A 13,681-nucleotide genomic window follows, 5' to 3' on the forward strand; every position below is an offset into this window, starting at 1 on the left:
ACGGTATCGGGATGTACTCACGCAGGACCGGAAGCACTCGGTAACTAACAGCGCCATGTGGTAGCGAACGAGGTGGGGCCCCCTCACTGCAGCCGGAGCGTTACGGTTCGCGCGCGCCACGCCAAGCCGGGTGGAGGCCCCCACTCCCCCGTCACGGGCAGCATTACTCTCGCGGCTTGGATGAATCACCCGAGAAATAAGTTCCTGCGGTAATGTGGTCGCCCAAAAGATCGACGTGTGTGCGACTCCACGCATGACGTTGCCGCAGAAACTATGCCGGCGTGTTTCAGCCGTTCGACTTACAGTTTTCCCCACCCTACCCATCACTTCTAATACTCAACCTCTGATCCAGCAGAAATTTCCCTTCTTTTCGATCTAGTTTTCCACTTCCCAATGCCTCGTCGAGCAAGGCAAATGCATTCATAGTTTCGTACGTGGCCTAATCATTCCTTCTCTCTCTCTCTCTCTCTCTCTCTCTCTCTCTCTCTCTCTCTCTCACATTTATCAGTAAGTCGAGGAGGAAAACTTGGTTCTTATCCTTCGTGCCTGACCTCTCCTGGGGAGAAACACCTCTTCTCGTGGCTGTCTCTCTTGATCTCTCCCAGGGTCATTCTTCTGCATGCATGGAGATTTCCAACGCTCGCCATCAGGTAACAATGACGAACACCAGGCCCAAAAACCCTTTACAGTATCCAATAAGCTATCTTTTTCTTCTTGTAAATGAATAAACTAGGTTAATCTAGCTTCTCCTCCCCAGAGAGTATCCTCCTGTCTAACTCTTCCTACTTGATCCATGTAAAAGTTTGCTTCCTTTATGTTGGATCTATATGGTATCATGTTATTTTTCTCAATCTTATGAATAAAGATTGTTATACTGAGCTGAAATTTCTATGGCTACTCTATGACGTGATCCACAGGTGAGTTTGATTAGTTTTCTGTGTATGATTCTTTCTACTGAGGGGATTAATTTGGTCATGCAGTTTTGCTGATAGAAGTGGCGATTCCTACACCTATATTTCTTTTGAATCTTCCCTGTGTGGCGGCCATCACCTCTTTCAAAGAGATCTGTTGCTACTGAAGTAATCATTTTGCTGGTTTACCTTCTCTTTCAATTTGGATGATCTTTCTCTTTTCGTGATAAGAGATTTTTCCTTGTATCTTAGGGTTTGCTCAGACATCCTCCACTACTGAACTAGAATTCTTTTCTGGAGAGAGACTTTTTCTCAGTTTCTGAAAGAAACTCTGCAGTAGAAATTGTTTCCGGCCTTATCCCTCTTTACTTTCCTAACATCGGTTCTGCTACAGTTCTCTCTCTCTCTCTCCACCCCCCCCCCCCCCCTTCTCTCTCTTGCAAGTGCTTATGCTAATATCTAGATTGATCATTCTTGTGTTTGATGAGTTCTTTTTTTGTTTTAGCTATTTGATTGGTCATATGCATTTTTTTTCCTTCTCTTTTGCAAGACATGATCTGGGTATCATTCTATATCTTCCAATTTCGACCTCAATTTCCATCTGATGTTGTGAATCTTCTAATGTTCTTCCTCTTCTTCTTCTTGTAAGCCATCATCTTCTTTCTTCTTGGATTTAGCCACTTGTTTTACTTCACATGCCACTTCCGATGCTTCTTTTGTAAAGGCTGACATCCCACTATAGCCCTTGAAATTAAAGTTGAAGTACACCATGTGGGGTTTGGTTCTAAGGACAGTCGTTCATGACTCCGTTTTCCAAATGCATGATGAAGAAGAATGGAAGTACAGAGAAGGATTAAAGAATTTGATAGTGAAAGGAAGCAGCTATAACTCAAAACTAATGTCACTACCGGTGTGGATGTTAATTGCTTCTTCTGTGCAGCCACAGGCAATGGCTAGCCATGGATTGACTCAGCAGCAACAGGATAGGAAGCTCACGCCTCATCCGGAGCAAGCCCTGAAGTGCCCCAGGTGTGCCTCCACCAACACCAAGTTCTGTTACTACAACAACTACAGCCTCTCCCAGCCCAGGTACTTCTGCAAGGGTTGCCGGAGGTACTGGACTCAGGGAGGCTCTCTCAGGAATGTCCCAGTGGGAGGTGGATGCAGGAAGAACAAGAGATCCTCCTCTTCCTCTTCCACTTCCCCTTCCTCGAAGAAGTCGCAAGAGCAAGACCTCACCTCAACCCACTCCAACCCACTACTCCCTACCCTCATCCCCCCACCTCTTTCATATGATCCAACTGACCTCACCTTCTCTTTTACTGGACTTCCAAAGCACCCACTCGCGAAGCAGTTTGGCCTGGAAGACAATAACCATGACGCTGACCCAATGCCATCTGCTCCAACCCCAACAAATGGTGGTTTCCTTGACATCCTGAGAACTGGTTTTGTTGACATCACAAGCCCAAGCGGCTTGAGCAACAACCTTTACTATAGCTATGGAATCCATGGCGGTCTGGAGATGGCAACTGGTGTTAGTAGGGAAGAGGGAGGACTCAGTGGCGCAACAGCAAGTGCAACAACTAGCCAAGGGTCATGCAAAGCCATGGATGGAGGGGATAACAAGGTGCGGACAGGTCTTCCATGGCAGGATGGAAACATGGATGCTTCAAAGGATTGCTGGGATGGTTTTGGTTCTTCTTTGCAGGGACTAATCAATAGCTCTGGGCTGTAAGAGGTGCAATTATAGAGGACCATATCCTTCTCTCTTTAAACTCTGGAAATGATGCAAAAATCTCTTGTATGGTCGATGAGAGAGTAATGATCCAATAATTATACACCAAAACTGAGATATTGCCATCGGTTTGCAGGAGCAAATATATATATATATATATATATATATATATATATATATATATATATATATATATATATATATATATAATTTCTAATGGTGAATAATGATCTGTTCTTTCTTCGCAAAGGAAACTGGTCCTTCCTGGGGCAAAGAAAGGACAGTTGAAGGATTAAGAACAATCCTCGAATAGAGTGGATGGCGGTGTTCCCAAAAAATTCTCTTCATAATTGCTACTCCCACTACTCTGGTCTGGTTTGTCTGTGGAAAAAGACACCGATCAAATTGACCTTCGGTAGTGCACCTAATCAAAGCTGGGATCATATGTGGGTGTCTTGGAATCTAAGAGGTGGCTTGCATGCACCACAAAATTACATGTGATAGGAGAGCCTAAGCATGAGGTTGGCTTTGTAGCGAATGTTTCAGAATCGAGCTTGCATGTATCATGCTTTCTTCTCAAACCACACACATCATGTGAGGTGATGTGATTCTGGATGTTCTTATGCATATTTACTGCCCTCAGTCACTGTTTTGGATGAGGTGGAGGAAATACATGTATTTACCAAAGAAAAAAAGAAATTTGTGTTGGCTAAAGTAGACCAGAGGCTATGAAGGGAATCAGGATCCCCATAAGGCTCAATTTTGGAAGTTGTCTACATCGATAGACGACTTCTTGCCCATAATTTAAATATATTCCCAGACTTCTACAAAATTGATCAGCTCGAGTATATAGGCTTTGAATTCAACAACGAATTTTTTTTCTTTTTGTTGCTAATGGTAGTTTCTAATTAGAGCAATCTGCATCAATGGTGATTGCAAAAATATTTATGTTGGTTAAACACAAGAAAAAAGGGGGTAAATACAAGATTCTGAGTGAAGAACAAGCGCATACTTTTTTTTTTTTTTAAGAGATAGATATAGGATTCCAATTCATGACATTATCCGATAGAAGGAGATCAATAATCCTAAATGCTTAGACTATTAGGAAAGAGTCTGATCTAAACTTTAATAGATATATAAGGAGGATCAGCTCGTCTGCTCTTCCCTCTTAAGAGTATGATATAATTTAGAAACTTAAGTTATTAAAAAAAGAATATAATATATTATCTAATATCCCTTCTTGCAAGTCCAAAAGGACATGACGCCAACTATATGGTGTAAGCCAATTAACGAGTACATATGGGGCCGAAATAAAGAGGGATAAAATGCATATCTCAAATTTGTACAAATGTGGACGAAATAAAATGAATGAATACATGTTTCAAACTCATGATCTGCCGTGATAAATATTTTAAATAGGGTAGGCACAAATCTCAAATGCTTAAGATATTAGAATGGAACCTAAAACCTTCTTTGAAGATATATTCATAAACGTAGATTATGTTTTATGAGTTACGATTCAATGGATTTTGGTCACTTACATCCTAATTTTATCTCCTTTTAATTCAGGGAGGTGACATAAAATAAAATCTGGCCTAAATGTAAAGGGAGATCGAATGCTTCTTGTGTCATTGTTAAGAGCCTCGAAGATTTCTGTTGGGATCAAAAACTCAATGATAAAATTAAATCCGATTTAATTAACAAAATAGAAATTATAAGTTTAAAAATCACCATTATCTATGGAATGATTCTACCCATTCATGTAATTTTGTGGTTGAATCCATTCCCATATATATACAGAGTTAGATATGTAGCTATTAGGAAATACTAATAATAGTAAGGACACAAGATAATGATATAAATAAACAATAAAATAAAATAAAATAAAATTTGAGATCTCTATTTTTAAAACAAAATATCTAACAATCTTTCACAAATCATAAAATTTATAATTATTAAAATATAAAATATTTATTGAAATAAACTGCTCGGTACTCGTATTAAGGCAAAGTATCTTAGTATCTTGAAAGGCTTAAATTTCACTTAGTATGATAATTTTCACCCAAAGAAAACAGTGTATCAAAACTTTAACTATATTTTCTTGACCTAGATTTTAATTACCATACGCATAGTTTTGATATTTGTTGAATCTTGGATTTTGATGAAGAAATCAATTAATGAAGTTATGATCTAATAAACATTTGAGTGACGCAACACTAACTTCGATCATGGAAAGGTAAATCGATTGAAGTTGGAGAATCAAACGTTGGGCCGGAGAGCATTATGTTAAAAATTTGGATGTCGGACAAGAGGATTGATCGACATGCCAGAAGATAGACTTCATGCCATAAGTTCGGGCATCGGGCTAAAAGGATCAGATATTGTACCAAGAAGATCGGATATTATGGGATGTTAACATGCCGATTGATCGGGCAATACATCGAAAGAGAGGATGATGCACCAAAGGTTCGGATGAAGTACTAGATGAATTAATGATATGCCGAATAATATAGGATTTATATTTGTAATCAGTTGTGTCTTCATCGGAGTAGTTTAGGTTGTAATTGAGTTGATTTTAAGTGTAATCATGCTAACTCATTTAGGAGCCCATTTATCACGCCCCCCGAATTATCACATTCAAGAAGCGTAAACATGTCTTAAATCAATAATATTAAGATTTTAATCAACAATCCATTCCGGGATCCAAACTAATATTTGAGGACAATGAGAAAACATTCAAGTCATTTACATCCATAAAACTTGTGTAGTTTAAAATCATATACCACATCACTCGATGAATCATAAAATCTGAAACCAACTCACCAAGACAATAACCACCTCATAAATCCACAAGTGTAAGATTCTATATAATCACAAAACCAATATTTACCATATGTTCATATTAGAGGTCTTTTAAACTTTTACAAAACTCATAAGTTCAGATTTTCCATCAATGTTTCATTAGAAACCAAGTGTATTTATACAATAAAAATATATCAACAATTAAAGATTTGCCTCAAAATCTTCTAGCATTCTACTGCTTCAGACCAATTTAAATAGTTTAGCGAGCGACAAGCTATCTTGAAAAATTTATATAGCAACAGAGTGGGCATATAAAGCTCAACAAGTGACTAACATATCCATAGCAAAAGAAGACAATTTCGAATAAACAAAGTACCAAATATAAGGCAAGGATATAAATGTTCATATATAGCTACTCATTGAATGCAGAATTATAATGTTATTTCATTCAAAGCAAGTTTTATTCATAACAAGGGAGTAAAGATTAATTGAAGAATATCATTAGCATAAAAAGCATTTAGACACGTAATAAATGACATAAGAAGCATTTGGGTACATATCAAAGGCACAAGAATATTTAAGAACATATCAATGATACATGAAATATTTCGGAGCATCTCAATGGTATATGAAATGTTATAAAGCATATCAATGACATATGAAATATTTTGGAGTATATCAATAACATATGAAATGTTTTGGAGTATATCAATGACATATGAAATATTTCAGAGCATATCAATGCCGTATGAAATGTTTTGGAGCATATCAATAGTATATAAAATATTTCAAAACATATCAATAGTGAAAGAAAAATATTTTAGAGCATATCAATAGTATATGAAATATTTTGGAGCATATCAATGACATATGAAATGTTTCGAAGCATATTAATGACATATGAAAAATTTCGGAGTATATCAATAGCGTATAAAATGTTTCGGAGCATATCAATGACATATGAAATGTTTCGGAGCACATCAATGGCGTATAAAATGTTTTGGAGTATATTAATGGTATTTGAAACATTTCGGAGCATATCAATGGTGAAAGGAAAATGTTTCGGAGCATATCAACGGCATATGAAATATTTTGGAGCAGGTGTATAAAATGTTTCAAAGCATATGAATGATATATGAAATATTTTGGAGCATATCAATGGCTTATGAAATTTTTTGGAGCATATCAATGGCGTATGAAACATTTTAGAGCATATCAATGGTGAAAGGAAAATATTTTGGAGTATATCAATGACATATGAAACATTTCGGAGCATATCAATAGTGAAAGAAAAATGTTTCAAAGCATATCAATAGCATATAAAATATTTTGGAGTATATCAATGACACATAAAATATTTCAGAGTATATCAATAATAAATAAAATATTTTAAAATATATCAATGGTATAAGATGTATTTCAGAACATATCAATGAACAAATATGAAGCAGAATCTTAAATGTCATATTTGACATTGCATTCATTTCATTCTTATCCAAAGCAGATATAGAGGTACATAACCAAAGCTTTGTATATCATATCAAATACATATATGGTAAAGTGGGATCTCAAACATAATCTCCTATGTCTGGGAGCGTCATCCATCTACGTTTGGATGAAGCCAAAGGGAGTCGGCAAAACATTACGGGCTCTAAGCATATATCATTTATCATTTCTAGCAAATGTCCAAATACTCCCACAAACACTAGAGTATAGAAAGGGCATTGTGAACAACAAGATTAATATATATCGGAAAGCATATGTGAAATAATGAGACATGCATGTGCCTATACGGAATATTGCGACACAAACATAAGCTTTACATAATATATTCAAGTATATAAATAATTGAAAAACAAGAGTATATAGGAATTCAAAGTAATAATGTAAAGCCCAATTGAAGTAAGAATTTTAGCTAAAATAAATTTTCAAAAGATATGAAACAAAAATAGGCAGAATCTGTTAGGATCAAGAGCACTAAGAAGGGGAGGAGGGGGGGGGGGGGGGGGGGGGGGGGGGGGTGAATTAATGACGTTCGCACGATAAAAGCGATTTCGGTATGAAAGCCAATTCAAAAATTGCTTTAACTTAGATTAGGCGAAGTGCAGTTAAAGTAAAGCTATGGAGGCAGTTTGCAGTTAAGATAGAAAACATAAAGTAAATGCAAACCGAGATTTAGAGTGGTTCGGTCAATCTTGGCCTATATCCACTTTTGGCTTCCTCCTCCGATGAGGTCATCGACGTCCACTAGAGGCCTTCCTTCAATAGGTGAAGGCCAACCATCCTTTTACAGTTTTACTCCTTTTGACGGGCTTAGGAGACAACCCTTACAGAATTTTCTCTCCTCTCTTGAAAGATCAAACCTTGGAAGAAAAGAGGGAGGAGAACTTCTAGCTTTTACAACACTTTTGAGCTCTAAAAATCATAGAGTAAAATTGGATTTTCGGTGCCCTTTCATGCAGGAAAGGGTGGGGTATATATAGGCCCCAAACTGGTTTGAATTTGGAGCTAAAAAATGTTATCTCCCGGATTTCTGGGGTCCTGGTGGTACGACCGCTAGACTGGGTGGTACGACCGCTCGACAGAGCTCGGAGACCGAGCTCTGGCGGTGCCACCGCTTGACTAGGGCGGTTCCACCGCCCAGTCTTGCTCAGAGATTGAGCCCAAGCGGTGCCACCGCCTGACTGGGGCGGTTCCATCGCCCAGTTTTCCTGGGAGACTGAGCTCCTAGGCGGTGCCACCGTTGGCCAGGAAATCTGGGTCTGAATGGGCTGATCCATTCGGCCCAATTTGGGTCTATCAAGGGCCCAATTGCCCCTATATTAAGTTAATGGGATCATCTCCTATTCCTAGCTTAATCTACATGCTAACTACGATATTTCTTAATACATTTACTGCAACTTGCTCTGGTGCGTCAATCGCTTCTTCCGGCGAGCCTCCGGCGAACTTCCGGGGAACATCCGACGAACCCTTGGCGATGCTCCGGCGGACATTCGACAAATCTCCTAGACTTGCGATGATCCACTTGGCGAGTTCCAACGAGCTTCTTTGGCAAACTCCTAGACTTCTCGAATTTGTTCCCGCAGAACCTCCGACGACCATCCGGACTTTTGTCGAATTCTCGAACCCCCAACGTGATCATTGTCTTGACTCCGGTGCAACTCCTACTGCATGTCTTACTGCCATTGTAGTTAATCCTGCAAACTTATCTCAACATATGAATTAGATAACAAATGAAAATTGACTTCATCATCAAAATCTGAGATTCAACAATCTCCCCCTTTTTTATGATGACAATCAATTGATAAAGGAGTTAACCTTAACTCCCCCTATCTATATGCCATACTTGAGATAAGTCATTCTTAAATTCAAAGCCTTTTAATTCAAGAGATATATTGATAAGTTAAGATCATTTATCCTTATCAATACTCCTATCATGATTCCTATCATGATGTATTTCTCTGAAAATGATGTCATGACATCCATTTTCAGGTTTTACATTTCAAATGTGAAAGATAGCAATTGTAGCAACTCATCATATGACAAGATATCAACATGTAAAATTACGATGTAAGTTCTTGATATCTTAACATAATGTAAATATTTCAAGTGTTTAGCAATCATAGCATTTCATCACTTGACAAGATATCAATTTGTAGAATTACAATGTAAGCTCTAGATATCATAACATAGTGCAAATATGGCATAGTGCAAATATGGCAATCATAGCAATTCTATCACCAATTTATCATATATTTCGACGCAAGCTTTTGATATGTCAACATAATTCAAATTTAAGTATGGCACTCATAGCATCAATTCATATAGCATTAAATTCAAATATGGTACTCATAGCATCAATTCATATATTTCTCATTCAAATATGGCACTCATAGTATCAATTCATATATTTCTATTCCTTTGTCATCAACAAAAAGGAGAACGATATAGGCAAATTTTAACTAAGTTTATGTTATTTTTCAACAATGAGTGATAGGATACCAATTATACAAACATCTCAAGGAAAACATGACATGGAGGTAACTTTTATTACTTCTTCCTCTTTATTTGTTATTATCTTTTTGCATGAAGGAGGAAAGCCATTTGTGAACTTACTCGAATGAAGTTAAAATTGATAAGATATTAAAGCACGCTTCATTTTTATAAGGATCAAGATATGTGTGTGAATCAAATCCTTGCATGTAAAACTATTTCTCAAAAGATATAAGAAGGAATCATCAAATCCATTTCTCGAAAGATATTTTTCACATGATAAGTCTATGAGAGATGCATTTGCTAGTTGATTCCATATATCAAAAATCAATAATGTGAATCAAACTCGATATAACATATGTTTATTAAGTTCGGAAGAGAATAATGTATCGAGAAAATCCGATTGTCAGGATCAAGAAGGTCTGAAAATGAAATTTAACACTTTCATGCATTCGGATAAGGTTTTGCTATAGATTTTCAAATTCAATCATGAAGATAAAACATGCTTATAATCATAGAAATTTTTGTATCCAAAACACATAATTTCCAATATGTAATTAAGGCATGTAATTGTGTAAAATCATCATGGCAATTAAGTGATTTGATCATTAAATAAAAAAAGTCCGAAAAATAATCTTAACAAGTTCATGTATTCAGATATATTAATATTCCTAATTCTCTTCTAATGAAATCAAATTGTTCTTCACTTATAGGTTTTGTAAAAATATCAGCTAGTTGATGCTTAGTATCAATGAACTCTATGATTACATCATGATTAGTGACATGATCTCGTATAAAGTGATGTCTAATATCAATATGTTTTGTTCTTGAGTGTTGAATGAGATTCTTTGTTAAATATATTACACTTGTGTTATCACATTTAATGAGAATATTTTTAAGATAGACTTTATAATCTTCTAAGATGTTTTTCATCCATACAACTTGTGTACAGTATGCACTAACTACAATATACTCAGCTTCGGTTGTTGATAGTGCAACCGAGTTTTGTTTCTTAGATGACCAGTAAATAAGGGAATGTCCCAAAAATTGACATGTTCCTGATGTGCTTTTTCTATCTAGTCTACACCCAGCAAAATCTGCATCAGCATAAGCAATTAACTCAAAATTCTCGGTTTTTGGATATCATAATCCTAGATTTATGGTACCTTTAAGATATCTAAGTATTCTTTTAACCACTTTGAGATGAGATATCTTAGGGTTCGATTGAAACCTAGCACAGAGTCCTACACTGAACATGATATCTGGTCTAGTTATAGTGAGGTAAAGTAAACTTCCTATCATACCCCTATAAGTTTTTTGATCGAAGCTTTCTCCACTTTCATCAACTTCTAACTTAGTGGAGGTGCTCATTGGAGTTTTAATAGCTTTTGAGCTATCCATATTAAATCTTTTCAGCAGATCTAAAGCATATTTAGTTTGACTAATAAAGATGACATTGCTTAGTTGCTTAATTTGTAAGCCTAAGAAAAATGTTAATTCTCTCATCAAACTCATTTCAAATTCGAGACTCATGGTTTTAGCAAAAGATTCATAAAGAGATTAATTCGTAGAATCGAAGATAATATCATCAACATAAATATGAATAATGAGATAATTATTTTTAAAATTCTTGATAAACAATGTAATATCGACCTTGCCTTTTGTGAAATTATTTTCAATAAGAAAAGTACTAAGTCTCTTATACCAAGCCCTTGGGGCTTGTTTTAAACCATAGAGAGCTTTAGTTAATTTAAATACATGATTAGGGAGGCTATTATTTTCAAATCCGCGAGGTTGTTCAACATAAACTTCTTCAGAAATAAAGCCATTAAGAAAAGCGCTTTTAAAATTCATTTGAAATAACTTAAAATTATTATTACTAGCATAGGCAAGGAGCATCCTTATAGCTTCTAATCTAGCCACAAGAGCGAAGATTTCTTCGTAATCGATACCTTCTTCTTGGTTGAAACCTTTGGCTACTAATCTAGCATTGTTTCTAACCACGATACCATATTCATCTTGCTTGTTTCTAAAGACCCATTTAGTACCAATAATTAAATGGTCATTTGGCCTAGGAACAAGCTTCCACACCTCATTTCTCTCAAATTGATTTAACTCATCTTGCATTGCGATAATCCATGAATCATCTTTCATGGCTTCGTCAATATATTTAGGTTCAATTTGAGAGAGAAAAGCGGCGTTGACACAAAAATTTTTAAGAGAAGAACGTGTTTGAACCCACTTAGATATGTCTCCTAGAATTAGCTCCTTAGGATGAGTGTCTACATACTTCCAATCCTTGGGTAAGGATGTTTCGGAAGTAGATGCATCCAAGTTGCTAGTTGGAGAAGGGGTTTCATTTAAATTCAAAGAATCAAAATTAACATCCTCATTAAAATCATTTTTCTTGATTTCAGAAATCTCATTGAAAACAATATGAATGGATTCTTCTATAATTAAAGTTCTTTTATTGAAGATACGAAAGGCTTTAGAAACCGAAGAATAACCAAGAAAAACTTTTTCATCGGATTTAACATCAAATTTTTCTAAGGTATCTTTTTCATTCAAGATAAAACACTTACACCCAAAAACTTTAAAATATGAAACATTAGGTTTTTTATTGTTCCACATCTTATAGGGAGTTTTGGTGAGTAAGGGTCTTATTAGAACTATATTCAATATATAGCATGCAGTGTTTATGACTTCGGCCCAAAAATATTTGGGTAGGCTATGTTCATTCAACATGGTTCTTGCCATTTCTTGTAAATTTCTATTCTTTCTTTCTACTACTCCATTTTGTTGAGGATTTCTTGGAGTAGAGAAGTTGTGGTTGTATCCATTAGATTCACAAAATTCTTGGAAATCATGGTTTTGAAATTCACCACCGTGATCACTTCGAATTGATGAAATCATAAAACCCTTTTCATTTTGAACAAGTTTACAAAACTTGGTGAAATATCTAAAGCATTCATTTTTGTGTTTCAAGAAATAAGTCCATGTGTATCTACTATAGTCATCTACAATGACGAAGGCGTATTTGCTACCTCCTAGGCTTGATGTAGAGATTGGTCCAAATAAGCCCATATGGATCAATTGTAAGGGCCTAAAGGTGCTTATTTGATTCTTAGATTTAAAACTACCCTTAATTTTTTTTCCTAATTGATAAGCATTACACACATTATCTTTAATGAACTTGATATGAGGAATTCCTCGTACAATTCTTTGGATGATATTTGAGTGATTAGTTTCATGCTAGCATGATCTAATCTCCTATGCCAAAGCCAAGCATCCTCATTCAAAATCGAGAAACACATTTCATTGCAAAGATCATTGATGTCAATGGTGTATATGTTATTCTATTTTAATGCAATCATAGATGTGTTTTTGTGTGGTTTTTCAATGATGCAAGCATTAGATTCAAATTTGACGATATATCCTTTATCACATAATTAACTAATGCTCAAGAGGTTATATTTTAAACCATCAACTAACAAAACATCTTAAACAAAGAAGTTGGATTTGTTACCTATGGTTCCTTTGCCAATTATTTTACCCTTGTTGTTGTCTCCGAAGGTGACATATGTTAGGATCAAGGGCACTAAGAGGGCGGGGGGGGGGGTGAATTAGTGCAGCGAAAAACTTTCGACGATTAAAACTGCGTTCATACGATAAGAGTGATTTCGGTAGAAAAGCCGATTCGTAAATCACTTTAACTTGTGATCAAGCAAGATGCAGTTAAAGCAAGTCTATGACGGCAGTTTACAGTTATGATGGAAATTAGAATGTAAGCGTAAACTGAAATATGATATTCATATGATAAAATTGATTTACGTCTAAACGCCGATTCGGAAAATACTGAACTTTGAAACACGATCGTAAATGTGCAGAAGGCAGTAAGCTATTGAGGAGGTTTGCAGTAAAGATAATATGCTCAAAGTAAATGCAAACCGAGATTTAGAGTGGTTCGGTCAATCTTGACCTACATCCACTTTTGGCTTCCTCCACCGACGAGGTCACCGACGTCCACTAGAGGCCTTCCTTCAATAGGCGAAGGTCAACCACCTTTTTACAGTTTCACTCCTTTTGACGGGCTTAGGAGACAACCCTTACAGAATTTTCTTTCCTCTCTTGATAAATCAAAACTTGAAAGAAACGAGGAAGGAAAACTTTTAACTCATACAACACTTTTGAGCTCTAAAAATCACAGAGTAAGATTAGGATTTTGGATGCTCTTTCATTA

At 36.0% G+C, this 13,681-nt stretch overlaps 1 protein-coding gene across 5 annotated transcripts; it reads left to right on the top strand.

The window, feature by feature from the left end:
• The first annotated feature begins 256 nt into the window (after positions 1 to 256).
• Positions 257 to 2,757, top strand: LOC135595193 (dof zinc finger protein DOF2.1-like). 5 transcript variants are annotated; one of them, XM_065085799.1, is made up of 3 exons: positions 257 to 917; positions 981 to 1,079; positions 1,852 to 2,757. In XM_065085799.1, the coding sequence occupies exon 3, from the start codon at positions 1,861 to 1,863 to the stop codon at positions 2,644 to 2,646; it is 786 nt and encodes a 261-aa protein (XP_064941871.1). In that variant the 5' UTR covers positions 257 to 917; positions 981 to 1,079; positions 1,852 to 1,860; the 3' UTR covers positions 2,647 to 2,757. The 5 variants fall into 5 exon arrangements, with proteins under 5 accessions (XP_064941871.1, XP_064941870.1, XP_064941868.1 ...); XM_065085798.1 differs by having other exon boundaries at positions 257 to 650; XM_065085796.1 differs by lacking the exon at positions 981 to 1,079 and having other exon boundaries at positions 257 to 650; positions 1,858 to 2,757.
• Positions 2,758 to 13,681: the final 10,924 nt, after the last annotated feature.

This window comes from Musa acuminata, chromosome BXJ1-10 (genome assembly GCF_036884655.1).
Source record: "Musa acuminata AAA Group cultivar baxijiao chromosome BXJ1-10, Cavendish_Baxijiao_AAA, whole genome shotgun sequence".
NCBI classification, from domain to species: domain Eukaryota; kingdom Viridiplantae; phylum Streptophyta; class Magnoliopsida; order Zingiberales; family Musaceae; genus Musa; species Musa acuminata.

Excerpts from the sequence above, each read along its gene's own strand:
- LOC135595193 (XM_065085795.1), top strand. The coding sequence starts at position 624 with ATGGAGATTTCCAACGCTCGCCATCAG. Across the intron at positions 651-1,851 it reads TTTCCAACGCTCGCCATCAG|CCACAGGCAATGGCTAGCCA; the intron begins GTAACAATGACG and ends TCTTCTGTGCAG.